The 24065-nt window shown below is 39.3% G+C and overlaps 3 protein-coding genes across 4 annotated transcripts in view; 2 read left to right on the top strand and 1 right to left on the bottom strand.

Annotated features, from left to right (window-relative positions):
* The first annotated feature begins 1565 nt into the window (after positions 1-1565).
* Positions 1566-10085, top strand: LOC120729687 (arylsulfatase A-like). The gene is made up of 8 exons (XM_040025469.1): positions 1566-1870; positions 3927-4167; positions 4299-4517; positions 4859-5028; positions 5311-5435; positions 9057-9184; positions 9270-9372; positions 9464-10085. Exons 1-8 carry the CDS (start codon positions 1650-1652, stop codon positions 9754-9756), a joined length of 1500 nt encoding a protein of 499 aa, XP_039881403.1. The 5' UTR covers positions 1566-1649; the 3' UTR covers positions 9757-10085.
* Positions 10086-11093: 1008 nt separating this feature from the next.
* LOC120729688 (arylsulfatase A-like) lies at positions 11094-18983 on the top strand. The gene is made up of 8 exons (XM_040025470.1): positions 11094-12228; positions 16052-16292; positions 16424-16642; positions 16984-17153; positions 17555-17679; positions 18161-18288; positions 18374-18476; positions 18556-18983. Exons 1-8 carry the CDS (start codon positions 12008-12010, stop codon positions 18840-18842), a joined length of 1494 nt encoding a protein of 497 aa, XP_039881404.1. The 5' UTR covers positions 11094-12007; the 3' UTR covers positions 18843-18983.
* A 60-nt stretch (positions 18984-19043) lies between these two features.
* The window catches only part of mapk8ip2 (mitogen-activated protein kinase 8 interacting protein 2), a 31088-nt gene continuing 26066 nt past the window's right edge, over positions 19044-24065 (bottom strand). For both annotated transcript variants that reach the window (XM_040025467.1, XM_040025468.1), the window contains exons 8-14: positions 23668-23743; positions 22869-23041; positions 22666-22775; positions 22461-22583; positions 22261-22331; positions 22071-22169; positions 19044-21391 (exon numbers count right to left, since the gene is read on the bottom strand). In XM_040025467.1, coding sequence (XP_039881401.1) covers positions 21319-21391; positions 22071-22169; positions 22261-22331; positions 22461-22583; positions 22666-22775; positions 22869-23041; positions 23668-23743 — 725 coding nt within the window. In that variant the 3' untranslated portion in view covers positions 19044-21318. The remainder of the gene's footprint in view (positions 21392-22070; positions 22170-22260; positions 22332-22460; positions 22584-22665; positions 22776-22868; positions 23042-23667; positions 23744-24065) is intronic.

Raw genomic sequence — 24065 nt, 5'->3', positions numbered from 1 at the left:
CTGTTTCAAAATCTCCGACTGACTGTTGTTTTCTTTGTTTTTCCATCATGCAACAGCTTGTTTCTCCCTTAGTTTCCATGTGTGCATTTGTGTGTAGGCGTGTGTGTTAGCTGACTTTTGCTTAGTTCAGTGGGTCATGTGCTACACACATAAGCAGACAGTGACATGAATGCACACACACGTACATATGTCTGCACACAGAACTAATCACTGTGGACTGTTTGATGAGTGTGAGATTGTATTAAGAATATAGTAGTTACAGAAAGCAGGGAGCAAAGACCAAGGAAACAGATGATACAACTGGATCTCTAATTAGGCATCTTCATCCCCTCTATCCCATTGCTTACCTCTCTCTTACATATACAGCCACAGTTGCTGCTGAATGTAGGTCAGCACTGTGGAGAGATGTGAAAGTGAATGATAAATCAAAGTATCTATTTCCCTAAGGCTAAACAATATGCACTATCTCCAGCATGCAAGCTAACGGGTAGACATATCACAAACACCATTGTGCATCAGGACTTCAGAGGAGTTCACAGTGACTTGATCAAATGATACTTACCCCACTGTAAAATGTACTAATTTATGCTTTTGGGACTAGCTTGTAACTTCCCACTTCCCCCCATCACCATCAGAAATGCCACCATCCTCCCCCCACACACAGACTCACACCAACTGTTGACTGGAGAATGTACAGCGTATATTAAATGTTCTCATGCCTGTGCTATGTTTGGATTCTTTTCACACAATGCCACCTTATTTACATGCAGGGAGAGCCACACTTTTGTTTTCCTGTCCACCTATCTGAAGCATGTATATGAGAATACATAAACAAATAGCTCCTGGTACCGTCTCTACATCAGAAAATCAGCTGTGACATTCATTTCTACTCATACTGCTGGCTTCTGCAGCGATGCACCAGTGATTTATTTCTCCTCTTGCTCGTGTAATTGACCAGGTGTCAAGTCGAATCAGTGGCAGCAGCCAACCTTCCCACAGAGGACGGTAGCTAGACCGCGAGACCTCAGATTAAGAATTTTAAAGAGGAGACAAAACATGACAGAGGAACACCTCTAACCAGTAAATTACTCAACTGCCTTTCTTAGGACATGTCTGTATGATGCAGTGTGTTTACTGTTTTGTGTCATTTGGTTAATGATAATTATGATTGTGTATGTATGTATTTTAGTGTTTTTATTTTTGTTGCTTTTGTTGTTCCGTTGAAAATAAAATAGGGCATCCAAAAGATTATCATTTCAAGCCATGAACAAAGGACAAACAATTTTAAAACCTTTGTGAATGGTGTGATTGTGTGCAGTCAGTTAACCTATTAAATCTGGGCCTAATTCACTATGCAGAACTTGGGGATTTAAACTAAAAGTCTTCACATTGGATGTTGAGCTGTAAGAAGGAGAATAGGTTGTAAAAATATATATTAATTTAAATGTTAAAAAGCAGAAATTAAAAAAACAAAAAAACAAAAACGGTTGTGCGCTTTAGTCTAATCTGATGCTTAAGACTACATTTCCCAGCATTCCGTGACATAACCGGCGTGCAGCCGTTTCCGGCCTCTGGCACGTGACGTTCTATTTTGTTTTTAAGAGATCTGCCGCTTCCTTATTATCAGTCAGACGTAAAGACGGAAAAGCATGGGATCCAGCTGCTTCGCCTTTTTCGGTATTTTACTTTTGTGCACCTGCTCGGCTTCACCGCCGAATTTCGTCCTCCTCTTCGCTGACGATTTAGGTTTCGGGGACTTGGGCTGTTATGGACATCCTAGTTCACTCACTCCCAACCTGGACCGCCTGGCAGCTGAAGGGCTCCGATTCACAGATTTTTACAGCACCTGCCCCGTGTGCAGCCCGTCCAGGTACCAATGTAATCAGTACTGACTGTTTGCGTGTGTGAATAAAACGTGCGTTATTGTGTATACTTTGTGTTCTAGATTACAATCAATCCAGCCCTTTTTGGGCACTTAATCACTTTATAGAACTGTTATGGCATAATTGTTGCAATTTCTGCTGTCCCTTTGGCCTAATTCCTGGAAAATAAATGTTTAATCTCTATGAGGATTTTACATTTATAAATGAGATAGATAGATAGATAGATAGATAGATAGATAGATAGATAGATAGATAGATAGTCAAACAAAAAAATTCAGTTTGATTAAATTAGATTACAAAGAAAAACCTTAACAGAAGTGGGAAGACCTGGGAGGGCATGTCAAAAACAGGAAATGTTTATGATGGGCAAAATAACAGTGACATTGGATAGAGAATGGAAACTAGTTTATAGTTTCAGCTGGCAACTTCATTAAACTACATAGGATTTTTTTCTGTGGTTTTGTGTGTGTGTGTGTGTGTGTGTGTGTGTGTGTGTGTGTGTGTGTGTGTGTGTGTGTGTTTTGTCTTCTTCAGCATTAAAGCTGTTTTTGAGTTCAGGTTTTTTCTCCCAGGTCTTGCGTATTGGGTTCATATGACAGCTTTCTTATAGTAAGAGGAAGAAAAAAAAATCTTGACATTTTTGTATTTCCTGGATGGTATGGATTTGATTTATGTTCATGTGTATGTGTATCTGTGCGTTAGCGTGCAAGCTAATGAGCTATGCGTGACTGCAATGAAGAAAAGCGAGCATATCAGCATTCTCACAAACTGATGTTTGCCCTTTACTTTGATGCAACGTTTCCTGCTGCAGAAAGCAAATTTTCAAATGATGTATTAATAATGAATATGAATAATAATTCAGTGTCCAATCTAACAGCCCTAGGTCAGTGGCTCAGTTTTACTCTCCCATGTATATTTTTATTGGGCTGCAGTGTGAGAAAAATAAACCTTTTATTTTTTAAGTATTGATATAATTTAATTTATATATTTATTTTCTATAAAATATAGAAATGATCCAAAATAATGTTATTTCAAATAAGTATGGTCTAGTATACCCCATGCTCCTGCTTCTTGCAGGTATTGCTGCCATATAAGGTAGGACAGCTGCGGACAGCCTGTAATTTAAACATCATAGATTGGTTGAATAAAATTAAAATGAAGCACCCAACTGAAAAAAATGATTGCATTAGATTTGCTTTTTTTTATAATTGAGTTCTTTGAGTTACTCGAATTGTTGAAGCCTTGATGGATAGATTGACAGATGAGGTCAGGCAGGAGTCTCCTTGGACTATGATAGTAACAGATGGAATTGTGATCAGTAGAAGCAAAACAGAAGAAACAAATGAGCGGAAGACAGGTGGAAACGTGAACATGGAAAACAAGGAGTAGAGGTAATAAAGATGGAGAATACCTGGGGTCAACCATCCAAAGCAACTGACCGTACACAAGAGTGTTAAAGAAGAAAGTGCAGGCAGGGTGGAGTGGGTGGAGATGAATATCAGGGGTGATTTGTGATATTTGTGACACCAAAAAGAGTGAGTGGCAGTTAGATATCTTATGATTTCATTGGGAATGACCAGCACAGACAGGATTACAAATCATCATCATTTTTAGCGCAGATTTGGAGACAGTTGATTAGTTAAAGTTAGTTAGGCAGGGTTGAAATGGTTTGGACATATTCAGATGAGGAATAGTGAGGGGTAGAGGACCATTTCAATAAAGGATGTTAAAGATGGAGCTGGAGATGCCAGGCAGGAGAAAAGAGGAACATGCAGTGGGTTGGTGTGAAACTTTAAGACATTGCAATTTCTAAAATGGAAACCAATGAGCAGTTCATTTTGAAAGACCTGTGCTCTGTCCCTTTTGAATATTTGTTATTGCTCATTAATAAGACAAAAGTATTTCTTATCCAACTACTCGATTAATCAATAGAATAATAAATAGATTACTCAGTTACTAAAATAATCGATAGCTGCCTAGTTGCCTTTTAAATGTTTCCACTGCTCTGTTAATTAACTGCCTTGCTTGTTGGTTGTTTCCAAGGGCATCATTGTTGACAGGTCGCTATCAGACCCGGTCAGGAATCTACCCAGGTGTGTTGTACCCAGGATCTATAGGTGGTCTTCCTCTCAATGAGACCACCATCGCCGAAGTGTTAAGGCCCCTGGGTTATGCTACAGCAGTCATAGGAAAGTGGCACTTAGGGCTTGGACACAATGGCATGTTTCTTCCAACCAAGCAGGGCTTTGACCATTTCCTGGGGATCCCATACTCCCATGACATGGTCAGTGTGTTTCCAGTCTGTGCTACTTAAAATTATCTTTTTTTTTTTTTTTTTTTTACTATATTCACTTTACTATTCTTCACTCTGTATTGCTGTGTGTTAATTTTTCTATCTTGTCTTTTCTTCCCCAGGGCCCCTGTAAGAATCTGACTTGTTTCCCTCCAGATATAAAGTGCTATGGAGTGTGTGATATTAACACTGTAACCGTCCCGCTAATGCAGAATGAGGTCATCAAACAACAACCCGTCAACTTCCTGGATCTGGAGAGGAGTTACAGTGACTTTGCAACAAACTTCATAACCACATCGGTTGAGAAAAAACAACCATTCTTCCTCTACTATCCAACACATGTGAGCAACAAGAGCAATCTGAAGAAAATGCATGAATTAAAGTGTGCAAAATCAACCTTTGAGTGCAATCAATGCCTAAAAATGTGTTTTCATAATGGTAAATATCAACTACTGTGCATGTCTGAGAGTTTTTAAATTGGGATGATTTAAACATTTCCTAGTCCTCTGTAGATAGATACTAGTTACTTTCCAATGTGTTCGGATTAGTCATTAAAAAAAATCCCCAATTACTCAAATTTCAGTATTTTAATATGATCAGTCACTTCTAGAATATAAATATGCAGCATTGAAAGAGTCAATATTTCAAACAACACTAATAACCACTTGTTTTCTTGCTTCAGCACACCCACTACCCCCAGTATGCAGGTATAGGGGCAGCTGGCCGATCTTTAAGGGGTCCGTTCGGGGATTCCCTGTTGGAGTTTGACAACACTGTAGGCCACCTGATGGCAACTCTGGAGAGGACAGGAGTGATCAACAACACATTGGTCTTCTTTACATCAGACAATGGGTTAGTTTTCAGGACTTCTTAACATTTAGAAATTAAAAGATTAAAGAAGTCCAGTTGCCTTCTTGTCAAACTCTTAAAACTACCACACATAACTTAGAGACAACAATGATGACTGAAATGCACTAGAGTTTTGGAGTTTAATTCCTAATGCTGATATTTAACCACCCTCAAGAAAATCTTTTTCCTCTGTTCAGTAGTCAAGTCCCTAGAAATCTTTGCATTCTTGCGATATTGCATTTATCTTTTTTCTTAATGGTGTTTGTTTTCTTTCTCTACATGTAGGCCTGAACTGATGCGTATGTCCCGTGGAGGCAACGCTGGTCCTCTGAAATGTGGCAAAGGTACCACATATGAGGGAGGCATGAGAGAACCTGCCATCGCCTACTGGCCGGGAATCATCAAGCCAGGTCAGGACATTTTAGTGGTCTGCAAAAAGTCCAGACTACATCCTGCTTCAAACTAAAAATAAATAAATAAATAAAATCCTGACCCATCCTTGATCTTGCCACACAGACCTCAGTTTGAGTACATTTATTTTTACCTGTTACTGCTGACCATATTCTAAAGCAGAAAGATGGCGTGGTTGTTGGTGCCAGACAGCTTGCTCTGAGTATTTCATGAACTACTGATCTGCAGGGATTTTCCTACACAGTCATCTGTAGATTTATAAAGCATCGTTTAAAAAAAAAAAAAAAGAAAATATCAAATGAGGATCAGTTCTCTGGGAAAAAATTACTTGACTTGACTTTGCTGTTCCTAGGACTGTGCTCTGCCTGCTAGCATCTTGCACTCTGCTGTTATTTGCTGGATTGTCTCAGGGGCATCTTTACACAGCCTGCACCTGGGGTCTTGCCTGGTGTGGTAGAGCCAAGCCGCTATGCTTCTATGGATCTTGTGCTGAGAGTAGGATTTGGGTACTGATAGGATTCCTGTATGTCAGCCACTTCCTCTATTTGCCTGTGGTACATACTGTGCAAGTGCCTGTCATTCCATGATGGTTCCTCCTCTTCATTGTCTCATCCTGGATTGTGGTACTGACACTCACTAATCCCCGCCCTCCTTCCTTCTGCTTGGTGTACAGTTTCAGGGTGCTGGACTTGGGATGAAACCCTCCATGCATGGTCAGGAGCTTCCTCGTCTTGATGTCAGTGGCTTTTATCTCCTCTTTTGGCAAGCTTATAATCCCAGCAGGGTACCTGATCACAGGCAGGGAATTGGTGTTGGTAGCCCGTTCTTGTTCTTACCGTTCAGCTGGCTCCTCAGGACTTTCCTGACCCTCTGCAGGTACTTGGTGGTTGCAGATTTTCTAGTGGCTTCTCTGTGATTCCCATTTGCCTGTGGGATTCCTAGGTATCTGTAGGTATCCTCGATCTCTGCAACGCTGCCTTCTGGTAGTTTGATCCCCTCACTTCTAACAAGTTTCCCTGTCTTTGGCTACGTTCACACTGCAGGCGAAAGCGCATCAAATCCGATATTTTTTTTTTTTTTTTTTTTTGGGACCCTATGAGACCCATATCCGATCATGGTATGACAGTGTGAACGGCACAAATCCGATATTTTCAAATCCGATCTGGGTCACTTTCGTATGTGGTACTAAATCCGATACATATCTGATGTTTTAGAAAGCGACTGCTGTTTGAATGGTCAAGTCGCATTAAATCCGTCTTTTACGTCACTGACACAAGACAGACGCCAATTATCAGCGCCGGAGAAGCACCCGATAAGACATCACGAACGCTTCCTGGCCATCCAGCGTAGATGTCAGTGAAACTGTTGGGAGGACAACGTTGGAGAAACGTGAACATTTTATTTGTACTGTATAATCTGCAGATTCTGACAGAAATCTGCAACTATCCTTTGAAGCACCGCTCCTCTCTAAAACAGCAATAAGGATAATTATTAGGTTATTTACATAATAATGTAAATAATAAAATAACTTAAAGCAAAAATTGGGAAACGTAAAGTCCGAAGTCTTTATGTTAAGGGCCATCAGTCAAACAATACTGTTTGGTCTTGGTCTAAACAGAGCGCGTTGTGTGTGACGTCTTCTTTTGCGCATGCGGGCCACTTTGAGGGTTCACACTAGAGCGCGTTTGCTGTCGCATTTTATTTGTAGTGTGAACAAGCAGACAAAAAAATCGGATTTGATCAAAAAATCGGAATTGAGCATTAAGACCTGCAGTGTGAACGTAGCCTTTGTTACCATCCGACCACACTTCCCTAATCTGGACGACATTCCGATGTCCTTGCTGTAGTTCCTGGTGGTGTTGATCAGTGAATCGATATCTCATTCCCTCTTGGCATACAGCTTGATATCATCCATGTAGAGGAGGTGGCTGACGATGCTCCATTCCATAGTTGGTATCCATAGCCAGTCTCGTCATTGGTTGTTCGCTGGGAGTTGGATGGGACTCATTTCTTCTGGATGTCCTTGGGGATCAGGACTGTCCAGCCATGAGTTAGCCATTCTGGGTATGTCTCATTAACTAGTAGCTGGTTCATTTGTATTGCCAGATGCTCATGTAGTACAGTCAGCTTTTTCAGCCAATAGGCATGAACTATGTCATAGCCTGGTGCTGTCCAGCTGTTCGTACTGGAGACCCAATCTTGGATGTTTGCCACTGTGATGGTTACTGTGGTCTGCTCTTGGATCCTCTAGCCAGTGAGCATTTCGATTATGGGTTGCGTCCTTTTCCCACATGCTCTTCCAGTATTGGTCTGTCTCCAGCCTTGGTGGAACTGTTCTCATATTATTCCCCTGCCAATGAGAGTACACCTTGGATGGTTCTGTGGAGAACAGCTGGTTTATTCTCCTGCCTTCTATTTCTTTGGTATACCTCTTCAAGTGGCTGGGCAAGGCTGTGACTCTTTGCTTGGCAGTTTCCAAGACCCCAGGTATGGACAGCTTGACGTACTTCTTAGGCACCTTTCTGCAGCTCACCTAACCCTATTTCAATAATAAGATTGCATCTCTTTTTTTCAGTATCAAAGTATATTACCATTAATTAAAAACAGTCTTGGGAAGGTGACATTCCACTACAGTTTACAGAATACATGCTGCAAAATGTATTTTGTAACATATTCCGTTAAATTACTCAATGAGAGTAACGTATTCTGAATACTTTGGTTACTGAATATATTATCAAGCTTTTTACAACTACTTGAATGTACTATTGCTGTGTGAATTATTACTATTACTGAAGGATACTCGCCACATCAATACCAACTAGATTTTTAAATCTTAATATAAAATGAGTGACAGTAGGGTGGACATTAGGTAAGGCTGCACTTTTTGCAGCGATCTCGTGTAGAAAACTATTCAGCGCGTATATAAAACAGTTCCATGGCTCCGAACCATAGTAAAGGGACCTCTGGCTAATATGTTGGTTCCGTGTCAGGCCCGTAACCAAAAACTAGCTTTACTTTGTTTTTTGGGTCAACTTTGCCAGCGTGAGACAGAGAGAGGCATTGAAAGGCTGCTCCAATGGAACTTACTGTTTAGGAGAAAAACACGAACACAGTGTACAGTCAAGTCTTAATAGCTTACTTACAACTGGGCTACACTGCCCATGAGGCTACATTCTTTAGGGCTATGCCTGTAACACTCTGCCTATTGCCTTCACATTAAATTATTTTTTTGAACAATAATTTAAAAAAATATTATATCACGTCATTATGCGGGCCGCAAGTAGAGGTGACAGGGGCCACGAGATTGAGACACAGGCATTTGAGCCTCTTATTGCGTGTTTTGTTTGGGTTTTCACCGGCGTCGAATTACCAAAAATAGAGAGGGGACAGCCTAACATATGAAACAGGAAAAGACCGCAGTGTAATCTCTATTTCAACAAAGTAACTGTATTCTGAAGACCACCTTTTTAAACGGTAACTGTAACGGAATACAGTATTTTAAATACGTAATGGTGGTACATGTATTCCGTTACTCCCCAACACTGATTAAAAATCATTTATGTACATGTAGCATTTTAGTGATTGCTGTTTTTTTTTTCTTATGAACAAATCTATTGAAGGTGTTACTCATGAGATGGCCAGCACTCTAGATATCCTCCCCACATTGGCGCGCCTGGCAGGAGCTGAACTACCACAGGTGATGCTGGATGGGGTCGATATGACGGATATCCTTGTTAAACAAGGAAAGGTAGGAGCATTGTATTTAAAGTTGTGCAAACACTCAAATAATGGAAAAACCAAGCTCATGTGTGTATTTTCTCTGTGTTTTACAGAGTAAAAGGGAAGCCATGATCTTCTACCCTGTAGATCCCAGTGAAAAATATGGCCTCTTTGCTGTAAGGCTGGGAAAATACAAGGCTCACTTCTATACACAAGGTACTACGTGTCATATTTTGAATATTGCAAGTTCACACTGTCACAAGTTTTAGTTGGTCTTAATTCCTGCCTGTTCATGTTTGTACATCAGGTGCTTTCCACAGCAGTACTACACCAGACAAAGACTGTCCAGAAACAGCAGTCTTCAAGGCTCATGACCCTCCTCTGATATTTGATCTGGAGGCTGACCCATGTGAGCATTATGCTCTGCCAGTAGATACACCTGACATCCAATCTGTGCTGCAACAGGTCAAGACAGTTAAGGAGCAATTTGAATCCTCCATGGTTTTTGGAGAGAGCCAAGTGGCAAAAGGAACAGACCCCAACCTCGAGCCGTGCTGCAACCCTGAGTGTAGCCCCAAACCTAGCTGCTGTCAGTGTTGATGAGAAAAACTGTTACAGCTTGAGGAAGGAAGGGAAAGTTGGACTAAAGTGCTGCTCTCCTGTGGAGAGTTTTAATTACTGGAAATGGAAAATGAATGTAAAGTAAATGTGCTCCCTTAGTGAGGAGATGATTTTCTCAAATTTGATACTGTTAAAATTATAACTAATGTTTAACAGTGTACTGTATCATCTTTCTTCTGTGCTGTGAGTATTGTTTTATTTGATTTCTAATTTCCACTCAAGGAATTCTTGGTAAGCACTTTTCACTCATAACATCATGAGTTAACTAAACAATGAAGACAACAATAAAGTTTCAGACATCAATCATATATTTTCAAGATGTATTTTCAAACCCATGAAAAGGCAAATGATTTTTTTGTTTCCGTTGAAACTCACAAGTCTTTGTTTTGAAAGATACAAGATCAGATATGTTGTTCTGTCACATACTCTTTTTTTCATTTACTCGCAATAAAAGGTCAGAGCAGTTGTCTTTTACTAAAACACAATGCAGACAGCCTGTGTAGTGCATAGACTGTCATTTATCCATAGTGGCTCTCCTGCTTCTTGTCTGTAACTCATGGAGAACAATTAGATGGGTCTGGAAAACACCCTCAAATTTATTATTAGTTGTGGCAAACGTATACCATTCATTACTGAATATTTGCTTCTAATGATTTTTGCTATAGGCTGTAGGTGCTCCATTAGCTCTACCAGACTAATGACTGACTCATTGTTTACCTGAGCTGAGCCTGACAGCTTGGCTAGATTTTTCTTTTTGTCTTAAATATAACATGAACACATTTGATGGAAAAGCAGGGGCATCGCTGCCTCCTTCCAGGGTTGTTGTTCCCTGCAGAGATCGTTAGAGTGCTCTGTGTTGGAGAAGATTAGATGAAGAGAGCTGCTGCAGCAAGGTACTTTTTCAAAATCTCTCACTGACTGTTGTTTTCTTTGTTTTTCCATCATCCAACAGCTTGTTTCTCCCTTAGGTTAGCACTGCACAGAGATGTGAAAGTGAATGATAAAGCAAAGTATCTAGTTCCCTAAGATGGCAACAATGGTGCAAGACAACACGCAAGCTAACTGATAGACATATCACACACACCATTGTGTATGAGGACTTCTGAGAAGTTCATAATGACTTGATCAAACAATGCTTGCATAACCCTAGACTTTCCTAAACTCCATTGTGTAAAATGTAATAATTTTATGTGACTGGGACTAGCTTTCTAACCTCCATTCTGACTTCCCTCCATCACTATCAAAAACATTACCTTCCTCCTCACACACAGACTCACACACACAGTTGTCTGTATGCAGAACGTACAGCACATATTAAATGCTCCCATGCCATGTGTTTCTTCTTTTCACATGATGCCAGCTTGATTACATGCAGGTAGAGTCACACTTTTGTTTTCCTGTCCACCTCACAGAAACATGTATGTGAGAATACATAAAAAAAAATAGCTCCTGGTACTCTCTATCATCATCAGAAAATCAGCTGCCACATTCATTTGGATGGACAGGGGGATACATACTGGACTTTGAGGATAGAAACAAAGTATCGAACAGCGTTAGTATAGATCTGATACTGATACAAGTGTTGGTATCAATACTATCGATATTTGGATCAATCTACCCACCTCTATACTTTAAAAAAATTCAGCAAGAGGGCTACATGTCACCAGCAGCTTCACATTTTCTCTCTCTATAGCTGGATGGTGCAAAAGGACTAGCAGCTCCTGTCCCTCTCCTCCTCCCTCAGTTTGCCTCATCATCATTTTCTGATATTATAATTTACTTTAGAATAGAATAGAATGCCTTTATTGTCACTATACAGTTGTACAATTTGTGGCCTTGCAAAATGTTTCAAAAACCGCGTCTTGGTTGTTTGTAGAGCTGCGACAGGCCCACACGCGGCGACTCTTGTGGTTATCAACTGAGTGAAGAGCCGTGATGCATTTATACAGCCGTATTTCACACATCACTATGACAGGCGGAAGAAGAAGTAGTTCCTGCCAATCATTTAGACAGTCCCAATAATATAGTTACTTTCCACTGTGTTCCTATTAATCACAAATTACAAATTTACCACAAATTTCCTAAATATCGATATTTTGAAATAAGAACTGAGTCTAGATCACAAATATTTGCTATCGGAAGAATCGATATTCCAGTATCGATCCGCACATCACTATTTTTAGGGATCTGACGCTTCCTTACTATCAGTCAGACTTAAAGCCAGAACAGGATGGTATCCGGCAGCTTCACCTTTTTCGGCATTATTCTTTTGTGCACCTGCTCGGCTTCACCGCCGAATTTCGTCCTCATCTTCGCTGACGATTTGGGTTACGGGGACTTGGGCTGTTATGGACATCCTAGTTCACTCACTCCCAACCTGGACCGCCTGGCAGCTGAAGGGCTCCGATTCACAGATTTTTACAGCACCTGCCCCGTGTGCACCCCGTCCAGGTACCGGTGTAATCAGTACTGACTGTCTGCGTTTGTGAATAAAACAGAAATCAATCCGAGACTTAGCTCAACAGTTTTTTTTAAACTTTAAAGTAATGAAAGTGGCCGTGAAGTATGTTCAAAAGGTTCTGTTATTCATTTATTTATTGTTTTTTGTTTTGTTTTGTTTTTCAAGTCGATTTGATCCTAAATTATTCTATAAAGTTGTAACTGACAAATTATTAATGGGCTCATTAATAAATAAGTCATTTTAATGGTAGACTGCGTTATTGTATATATTGTGCATTAAATAGTTCTGCATTAATCCACTTAATATCTTTGCAGAACTGTTATGTTATATTTATCGCGGTTTCTGCTGTCCTCTTGGTCTACATTCTTGAAAAAGAGATTTTTTAATGCCAATGAGCATTTTACATTCATAATTAAAACATATATAAACGCCTCTTTGCGAAAAAAACTGATTCTGAACCTCATGACACAAATGTTCCTCCTGGCTTAAAATTGCTTAATATCATTGACGAGACATATGTTTAACATGTGTTTCAAAGGTTATAGGCCAACCAGTCATTTCTAACAGTTTATTCTAGCAGTTCCAGCCACCATTGCTCTCTTCCAATTTGTCCTTAACTTCATCTCACTCTTATTGCCTGTTCTTATTGTCCTTATCTTCAACTTCATGCTGCTCTGTTGTATGTTAATTGCCCCTTGGGGATAAATAAAGTCTTCTGATTCTGATTCTGACATAGCTATTGAGGTCCTATAGTAATATAAAGTATTATTAAAATGGGAGAGGAGTAACTTTCTTCTAAAACTGAGTATTCTTGGTTTGAGAAATGGAAGATTGAAAACTTTTTCCAGTAAATTAATAAATAAAAAAAATAAAAATACATTTTCTTTAATTTAATTAAGAAAAAATCAACAGAAAAGAGGGAAGACTTGGGAGAAACTGAGAATGGGGGGCTAAAAAATACTGAGACGTGTCAAAAACAGGAAATGTTTATGACGGGTGAGATAACGGTGGCATTGGGGAGAGAATGATTGGACACTAGGAAGAGAACATCAGAGTTTATAGTTTCACCTGGCAACTTCATTCAACTACAAGTAATGCTGTAGTCTTGTGCTTTGATGCAATGTTTCCTGCTGCAGAAAAAAATAGTGTATTAATAATGTATTAATAATCAATATCAATAATATTCCAGTGTTCAATCTAACAGCCCCAGGTTTGTGGCTCAGAGTTTTAGTCGCCCATGTATAATTGTATTATGCTGCAGGATGAGACAAAGAAACCTTTTAATTTCTATATTTGTAAGTATTAATATAACTTAATTCATATTATATTTATATTTTCTATCATCTAAAAATCCAAAATAATGTTACTTAAGCCTTCAAATAAGTATGGTCTCGTACACTCCATGTACCCCCACCCAATGCTTGTTGCAGCTATTGCTGCCATATAAGATAGGACAGCTGCTGACAGCCTGTAATTTAAACATTGTAGACTAAGACTAAGTTAACATTTCATCTGCATATATTATTGTAACTTCTACAGATTTACTTAGATTTGATTGATGATAAGGTGGTTTGATGTAGGACTCCTGCCAGCTTTTTCACTATAAATGTTTAATGGTGGTTACAGTAACAAGCACTGCTTTTTTGGACCCTAGAAAAAAAAATTACCCACTACACTTGAGGTCACCTCTTGGCAGTGACTCCACCTCTTTGCTCCTCAACATGTGTGTATACAAAATCAATCTTGTAATCAATCTTTTTATAGAAAAACCAGGGCCTACATGGGCTTAATGTAATGCTTGTCATCCACAGGCATGCTCTTAGATATATTTCTATTGCAGGTCTGTATTTAGTAGCAAATGTGTTAGAGTTGTGATAGAAGAGGTATGCAAGGCTTTGAAGAGCCCCGACACTCTGCTCTTTTTATTGATCTATCAAAAGCCTTTGACACTGTTGACCATGGTATTGTATCTCAGGGGCCATTAGAAATATGACTTTCAGACCAAGCAGTTGGCTGGATTTCAAATTACCTTTCCCACTGTGGCAGTATGTGCAGCTCAATGGTCTCTCTTCCAGTTTTTTAAATGTCACCAACAGAGTGTGGCAGGGTTATTTACTTTTTATGCTAATGACTTGGGACAAAATCTAAATGCGTCTGTCCATTTTTACGCAGCTGATACAATTATTTACTGTTGTGCTCATACTGTCGATGTGGTTTTTGAAAAATTACAGCTATCTTTTGATTTTATACATTTATAGTGTCAGCTTTGGTTTTAAATGCAGTAAAAAAACAAGGTTGTATTTTTCTCAAATACAAAAAGCATGCTTGCAGTACTTCCCTCTCTTGTATCTGCTAAAGGCATTTCTATTGAAACTGTGGCCTCATACAAATACTTATATTATTATCAATCACAATACAATATTATCTGTTTCTCTTGTTGATATCACCTTTTTTTTTTACCCTTCCCAGATTATGATGATACAATTTACATGTCTCTGCACATTTTGCCCATCTGTGTACTCTGATTTATCACGGGGCATTAAGATTTATAATTGGCTGTAAACCTTTAACACACCATTGTACTTTATATTCTTTGGTTTACTGGTCCTTATTGGCCTTACCCAGGATGGTTCATTGGTATCATCTTATCTATAAATTTGTGGTTTGCTTCCCTGTTATTTATTAGATTACATGTCACAAATAGTTTAGTCATAGCCTGTGGTCTGGACTTTATTACATTCACCATGCATCAGTTCATACAGAGCTCAGAAAGAAGGTATTCTCCTTTTCTGCTCTGTCGTCATGGAAAACATTACAGAAGCTCTCTCAATTGATTTCACTTGCAGACTTTAAAAGATATAGAAATTACTTCGTGAAATCATTGCTGAGAACCTGTTTTTTGATATGACTGCATAAACATTAGCCATTTGTGCTTTTTTATTGTTTATTTTATTGTTATAGTTTTAATATGTTTGTCCGAAATACGTCTCTTTTCTACATAAGACACTGAGTCTACCTGTATAAATAAAGCTCACATAAAATACATTAAAAAAAATGAAGCATTTAAACAAAAATGATTTTTTAATTAGGTTTTCTCAATGAATCGCTGCAGCTTGAATTGATAGATCTGAGGTAATGAACAGGGATCAGTTTAAATACCTGTGGTTAACCGTACAAAGCAACGGACTTTGCACAAAAGTGGTGAAGAAGAAAGAGCAGGCTGGGTGGAGTAGGTGGAGATTAGTATCAGGGTTCATTTGTGATATTTGTGATAGCACAAACCACACATTATCTCCTATGAGGTGTGGTTTGAGATCAATGACACTAACAAAAAGATATTAGGTGGTGCTAAAGGTGGCAGCGTTGAACAAGACTTTCATTGGGAGTGACCAGCATAGAGAGAATGTAAAATGATTTTTCAGCTCAGATTTAAAGACGGGGGGTGGTAGGTGAGATGGAGGAAAGCGATCTGCTGTGGTGACCGCTGAAGGGAAAGAAGAAAAGATTGCTGTGATTCTTCGATGGAAGAAAAGCTTAGATGACGGAATTAATATTTGAATATAGAGTAATTATTTTCAAATTTCATTAAGTACATGAAATTTTTGTTGCTGCCTCTAAACTTTTACTTTGACATGCAACCAAAGTGATGAAATCTTCCCTACATGTCCTGTAGTTTTTCATCTTCCATTGTTGGATAGATTGATGCAGTGAGTTTCTTTAGGCCGTTTTCCTAAGTGAAGTAAGAGTATTCAAAATTACCCCACTATCTTTTCCACTGTTAATTAACTGCCTTGTTTGTTGTTTTTTTCCAAGGGCATCATTGTTGACAGGTCGCTATCAGACCCGGTCAGGAATCTACCCAGGCGTGTTTTACCCAGGATCTATAGGTGGTCTTCCTCTCAATGAGACCACCATCGCTGAAGTGTTAAAGCCCCTGGGCTACGCCACAGCGATCATAGGAAAGTGGCATCTAGGTGTTGGGCATAATGGCATGTTTCTTCCAACCAAGCAGGGCTTTGACCATTTCCTGGGGATCCCATACTCCCATGACATGGTCAGTGTGTTTCCAGTCTGTGCTACTTAAAATTGCTTCATGAAATTTCTTTTCTTTGCTATATTCACTTTACTATTCTTCACTCTGTATTGCTGTGTGTTAATTTTTCTATCTTGTCTTTTCTTCCCCAGGGCCCCTGTAAGAATCTGACTTGTTTCCCTCCAGATATAAAGTGCTATGGATTGTGTGATATTAGCAACGTAGTCGTCCCACTAATGGAGAATGAGGTCATCAAGCAACAACCAGTCAACTTCCTGGATCTGGAGAGGAGTTACAGTGACTTTGCAGCAAACTTCATAACCACATCGGTTGAGAAAAAACAACCATTCTTCCTCTACTATCCATCACATGTGAGCAACAAGAGCAATCTGAAGAAAATGCATGAATTAAAGTGTGCAAAATCAACCTTTGAGTGCAATCAATGCCTAAAAATGTGTTTTCATAATGGTAAATATCAACTACTGTGCATGTCTGAGAGTTTTTAAATTGGGATAATTTAAACATTTCCTAGTCCTCTGTAGATAGATACTAGTTACTTTCCAATGCGTTCGGATTAGTCATTAAAAAAAATCCCCAATTATTCAAATTTCAGTATTTTAATATGATCAGTCACTTCTAGAATATAAATATGCGGCATTGAAAGAGTCAATATTTCAAACAACACTAATAACCACTTGTTTTCTTGCTTCAGCACACCCACTACCCCCAGTATGCAGGTATAGGGGCAGCTGGCCGATCTTTAAGGGGTCCGTACGGGGATTCCCTGTTGGAGTTTGACAACAGTGTAGGCCACCTGGTGGAAACTCTGGAGAGGACAGGAGTGATCAACAACACATTGGTCTTCTTTACATCAGACAATGGGTTGGTTTTCAGTTTATTATCATATTTGTTGCTAATCTATGAACTGTATTTATTGTTATTCCATTTTGGTATCTCATTTAATGAGCTTAAAAAGGTGACTGGACTTCTTTATGTTTAAATCTTTAAAGATCAAAGAAGACTAGTTCCAATCTTTTTTAAACTCTTAAGACTACTATGACGTGTATGAGACATACTTCATTCAGTAACTTAAAGACAACAATGAAGAGAAATGCACTAGAGTTTTGGAGTTTAATTCCTCATGCTGACATTTAACCACCCTCCAGAAAAAATATTTTTCCTCTGTTCAGTAGTCAAGTTTCTAGCAGTCTTTGCACTCTTGTGATAACATTGCATTTATCATGTTTTATTAAATGGTGTCTGTTTTCTTTCTCTGCATTTAGGCCTGAACTGATGCGCAGGTCCCGTGGAGGCATTGCTGGTCCTCTGAAATGTGGCAAAAGTACCACATATGAGGGAGGCATGAGAGAACCTGCCATCGCCTACTGGCCAGGGACCATCAAGCCAGGTCGGGACATTTTAGCAGTCTGCAAAACATCTAGACTACATTATCCTTCAAACACAAAAAATCCTGACCCACCCTTGATCTTGCCACACAGTTTGGTTACATTTAGTTTTACCTGCATGGTTTTTGGTGCCAGACAACTTGATCACCATTCAGATGGATGGATTCAGATGTAAATACCATTTACAGCCAATACAGCATTTCAGGCTGTTGGTTGTGGTGCAGTGGTGTGGGAAATACTTTTGGCACCTTAGTACTAATTAAGCATAGTTTAAATGTCAAAGCCTTTCTGCGAGCAGAACCTCTGAAGACTGTTTGCAGCACCCTGTGTAATCTAATGTATGAATGTAGTTCTGAAGGTATTGTTTGTTTGTTTGTTTATTCCATGAGCATTGCCTCTCTCTTTTTCCAGCATCAAAGTATACTATAATGAAAACAAAAATGTAGCCTTTAGTGATTCTTTTTTTGAACAAATTGTTTGAAGGTGTTACTCATGAGATGGCCAGCACTCTAGATATCCTCCCCACATTGGCGCGCCTGGCAGGAGCTGAACTACCACAGGTGATGCTGGATGGGGTCGATATGATGGATATCCTTGTTAAACAAGCAAAGGTAGGAGCATTGTATTTAAAGTTGTGCAAAAAGTCAAATAATGGAAAAAACAAGCTCATGTGTGTATTTTCTCTGTGTTTTACAGAGTAAAAGGGAGACCGTGATGTTCTATCCTGTAAATCCCAGTGAAGACTATGGCCTGTTTGCTGTAAGGCTGGGGAAGTACAAGGCCCACTTCTATACACAAGGTACTTATTAATTATTAAATGCTCACACTGTCAAACTTTAGCTGGTCTTGACTCCTGCTTGTTCACTTTTGTACATCAGGTGCTTTCCATAGCAGTACTACACCAGACAAAGACTGCTCAGCATTGCGCAAGACTCACGACCCTCCTCTGATATTTGATCTGGAGGCTGACCCATGTGAGCTCTATCCTCTATCAGTAGATACACCTGACATCCAATCTGTGCTGCAACAGGTCAAGACAGTTAAGGAGCAATTTGAATCCTCCATGGTGTTTGGAGAGAGCCAAATGGCAAAAGGAAAAGACCCCAGCCTCGAGCCTTGCTGCAACCCTGAGTGTAGCCCCAAACCTAGCTGCTGTCAGTGTTGACGAGAAAAACTATGCTTTGAGTATTTTATTCTTTGATTTTTTTTTTTTATTTATTTCCACTTCGGGAATTCTTTGTAAGCCCTTTTCACTCACACAATTAGGATTTAACCAAACAATGAGGACAACAATAAAGGTTCAGACATCAAGCATATATTTTATTCATAAGACCAAACCCATGACAAGGCGAATGATTTTTTTTTCTTTGTTTTCCCTTGAACTTTACAAGTCCTTGTTTTTAAAGATACAAGATAAGATATGTTTGTTCTGTCACATACTCTTTTGCTCTAGGTATACAGTGAAGAATCCTGTTAAAGTAATAAAGTCAAAAGTTGATTTAACTGTTGAAGTACTTCTGAGCGGCTATATTGGACTAGATCTTCAGTGGTTGCTCTTGTGTAGCTGTGTGAAAAGAAGTAGTTTAACTAGGCTGTAACAAGATAGAAAAACAGAATCAGAGGCAAGTAGATACAGATCAGAGATGGGTCACACTGTTGGAGCTCAAATGCGATTACTATAATCGGCAAGACACAATAATAGTTTTCCAGTGGCAGCTGACTGAGTCACTATTCAGCTCTAACAGCAGATTGGTCAGTAGTTTGGTTGTGTGTCACACACTAGTGATGTCACATTTCACAAATGTGCCCTAAACGTGCTGCTGCTGAAGCCTGTTTGTAGAGAGTTATGGAGTCTTCAGGAACCTGAATGCCAGCTGTGTGACAGACTGAGATTACACCGTGTGTTAAAACATGAAAAGACACTGAAATAAAATTATTGCAGATCACAGATATTTGTGTGTTTTTCGTTCAGGGGTTTTCATCTGCTCGTGATCTTTTTTAAACTTCTTTTTAATTCATGTACATATTCATTTTCATAACATACTCAACATAAAGGACACAGCACTATCATAGATTTGCTATTGTATATACACGATCTAACTGACAGCAATACATATGTAGATAATACCCTCTCTCCTGCCATGTCAACTTTCAGTGAATCTTTAACACTGAAATCCTGCAAATAGGATGTGTTTTTTCTGCTCGACTGACTGAAAGCAGCATAAAAAAATGCTAAACAGTGTCAGAGAGAACAATGGGGGTGATTGGGGAGGTGGGCTTCAGCTACTCCCACCTCCATATAAGGTGCTTGACTGCAAGCCATGGTTTGACGCTCCAACCTCCTTCATTCACCTATTGTGTGACAGGTGAATGAAGGTATAATTAAACGTGGAAACGCATCACTCTCCTTGTTCACCATGCTTAAACATTAGATAAATGCCCAACCATTAACAAAAGTGTAAATCTGACATTTTAAAGGTTTGACTCCACTGGAATACCACGTATCAGCAGGACACTCCCCTATCAATCGATCTAGTCATTCCTTTTACCTCATTGAAACTGAAATGGAGATCAGGAAAGCACTGAAAGGCAGAGTTAAACAGTCAGAGATGTGAGAATATGGCTTTTCAGAGGGCCTTAGCTTTCTTTCATCTAAAAGTGGCATCAGCCATATAAAGCACACACTGATCTAATATTTTGCAACTGTACCAGCTGGATGACTTGCTATTGAAGCTCTAAGAGCAGTGCAACTTTGAGAACAGGAGGGAAGTAAATTTGCTCTGTCATTCAGATTTGCTGAGAGTTACTGTCCCTAAATCCAAAATGAATATATCTGCAGAGCAAATGACATTCAAAGTTCATCTGAAGTCAACTCATCGAACCTCTCTGAAAACTGCAGTTAATCCTGTCAGAGCGATACATCAAAAGCAAGAACAAAATTTCCCACCTTCAGTCTCAACTGTGAGCATTTCTTAATTAGTCTGAATGAGGCGCCTGAATGTCTACTCTCTATACATGTATTTACAACACACTACGATTTGTACACAACACAGGGGTAAGCTTGGACCAAGGACCGCTCGCTGTACTCTCTGTCTCTCTCTACTTTGCTCCAATGTCACTATAAGTATAAATTAAATGACCTGTTTTTCAGTATTGAACAAAAACATATATACAGTTAACTCAAACGCTGACGTCTTGATTCGACACCATTCCTTTACTGATTGTTGAGCTGCTTGCCATTCACTTGGATATGTGTATTTCTTGGTGTGTCTGTGTGCAGTAATCCTACTAGCCATGCATTGAAAAGTGATACAGCAGTAGTAGGTACATTGTTTTCATCTCAAAAGAAGAATCTTGAAATAAACAGGTGCTCAGCATCTTAATTTTTATATCATAGAAAAAGATTAACTAAACAGGCAATCAATCCATTGAGATCATGGAAATAAACAAAGAGAAAGGGATGAATGAAATCAGTCAGATGTCTAGCATACTGTAGAAATGAAGATCCCAGGTTTAGAGGGACAGAAGAGTATTTTACAATGGAGCGAAAAAAGAAAATCCCCACTGACAATGCCCTCTGGTGGCAAAATTGATGAACATACACAAGCTGTGGAGGAAGAAGGTTGTCATGGCAACATTTCTCACTCCAGGTAGATGTCCTCAGTGGGGCAGGCGTATTCCAGATGCTCTTGGTAGTACTCCTGGAAGGCTCGTCTGCAGAAAATACAGACATATGAGGACTAAAGATTTACCTGTGAGATAGTATTAGATATTTTTAGATTCAGTTTTGTACGGCTGCTTAGTGTTTCTGATGTTTCACAATGTTTGTGTGAAAGACACAAAAACAGAAGTTGTTTTTCACAAATTCTGGTTGACTTAATGGCGAGAATCTGATGGATGAAAGATTTCTGCCGCCTCCTCTTAATCCAGCCTCAGAGAGTGGGCTAATGTGCATCTTTAATTATTCAAACACATTGTGGCTGAATAATACATGAGTAATTCTGCTGCCATTTAACCCTATACAGGTACACACACATATGGCTAGTGTGCAAATAACAAAAAAACCCCAAACTGGATTGCTGTCAAGCATTCTGCAAAAGAAATTTGTAATAAAATGCACTTTAATCCAGACTTTGAGATCAGATTCCAGCAAAGATATGTGCAAGTAGTAGCTGAATAGTCATTTTTATTACTTAAATATGTCAAATTAAGCACCGTGGCTTCTACTGTAATATAACATTTTATTTTTTTAATGTATTTGTTTTTTTTTAGTTAAAATACATAACAAAAGATTTATTTTTTTTTTTACTTTTTGAGTTCTTTTTTTCCTTTCTTTCTTTTTTTTATTTTTGTAGCTACGGCCCTCCCTCAGCGGGTGTGGAAATGGACATACCCGACACATTCTGCTACAGGTCGCATTGACTCCTGGGACACAAACACATGGCAAGCAAATCTGTTCAGCATTGGGTGCTTAGTGATGAAGCCAAAGTAGCTGCAGAGAGAACAAAACAGTGTGATGCAATCAGTCGGATGTTACACTGTACGGTGGTAGCAGGATGGGCAGAAGATGGATGTTTGATTACCAATTGTTCCTCGGATGGCATCCACAGAATGAGATGTTCTTCATCTGGAAGAAGTGACTACATCTGTCATACTAAATATAGACAGAGACAGAAAAAAAAGTAGAGTTCAGTCACTGATGAAGCAGTGCAACATAATCCCAAAGCAAAGGGACAACCGATTACCTGAGTAATCATGTCATTTATGTTTATTTGTCTTATACCTCATCAAGGGATTCATATTCATCCTCCAGGCTCATAATCAGTTTGACTCCTTGCAAGCTAATCTCCAGCTCACATAGAGAGGGAGGTCGCACATGTACCGTTCGTTTTCTCGATATTGCAATCTAACACAGAAAGAAGCCACATTTGTATCCTGCCCATAGTAAACAAGCCATAATAGTAAAAGTGTAAATGTGCTTTTCTTACCTTCTGCATAGCAGCACAGAGAATGCCGTTGCCTTGGTGATAAGGTACCTCAACAGACCCCAAAAACTGCACGCTGAAAGTTTCAATCCACGCTGGATTCCTTTTCATTCCTACGGAGTGTAATATGCATAGAAAATGTGATCGTTCTGTGTGTTTCGAATAAAAAAGCAAAAAGAAATAAGCCGCTGTATTCTTGCACTTACCCAGCAGCTCTTTGGATTGACCTATGACCTCATGAGCATAGAAGGCAGGGAAGATGCCCCTCTCCCCTGTCCGCATGTTATAGCCTCTGTACCAGTAGTCGTCCTCTTCTTCCTCCACGTATAAGGGATCATCCACATCCAGCTCCAGCTCATCTGCATGCCTGGGAATGAACCTGCAGAGGGCAGCAGAGAAGTCAAGGAAAAAAAAGGAAACTGCCTTTGTAAAAAGATGTTTCCTTACATGATGTTCCTGCTCCTATAAACCTGAGTTATTTTGATCTTTTATGGGTTTTAGGTGACTCCCTGTGGGAGGCTTTGATGAAACAGCTGGGAAAGAAAGATAATAGGGTTCTTAGAGGAAGGCAAAGAGTTGTAAATATGGGGTATTTTGAATGAGACTTATGGTTAAAAAAAGTGAAATTATTTGTACACAACATGTACTGTGTAATACCGAGGCACTGTTTGCCTTTTCTCTTCTTGTCGTTGTCTTTATGGGTGGCAAAGAGACGCATGTGATGTCTGATCTGTCTTCCTCCCCAAAATAATTAGTGTTGCCCAAAAGTTGTTTCTGTTCATCTGGACACGTTTTCAGTGGGAGAAACGTTTCGTCACTCACGTGATTTCTTCAGTCTCAGCTGACTGCTTGGTTTCCCCAATCTTATAAACAGTACATTTGCATAATGATTTAAACTATCACCACTGAAGGAACAATGGGCTGGGAGGTCAGCCCATTGGGAGGTTGACCTCCCAGCCCATTGTTCCTTCAGTGGTGCTAATTTCAGGCTTGAGTTTGTTTTACCTGTAGACTGCTCTGTGTGTCTGGTCCCTCTCTTCTCCATTGATGGTACAAGAGAAAAGTCCAAAGGATTCTGTGCCTGCATGGGAAACAGATATGACTGAGATTATTTTAAAAAAATGTTGTTTTTTTCTGTAACCTGTTGTTTGTTGAGGAACATTTATTATGCAAATCTGTAAGGTGAGCTCTAAATGAAGGGTAATGGATTATATCAAAAATGCAATGAAAATGGGGCTGTTATAATGAGCTTTTTTATTATGCAAATCACCCTTTATTAGAGATATAAATCTTGAGACAAGAGGTCTGCCTGATGATGTTCTGGTAGAGCCCTCCCATCAGTCGTGTGTGGGCACCCTGCCATATTTAGATCACATCTTAGTATATCATTTTGACAGTGATGA

This window comes from Simochromis diagramma, unplaced genomic scaffold, assembly GCF_900408965.1.
Source record: "Simochromis diagramma unplaced genomic scaffold, fSimDia1.1 OVJJ01000293.1, whole genome shotgun sequence".
Taxonomy (NCBI): domain Eukaryota; kingdom Metazoa; phylum Chordata; class Actinopteri; order Cichliformes; family Cichlidae; genus Simochromis; species Simochromis diagramma.
Note: the sequence above shows the minus strand (reverse complement) of the source record. Positions and strands in the feature narration are given on the sequence as shown.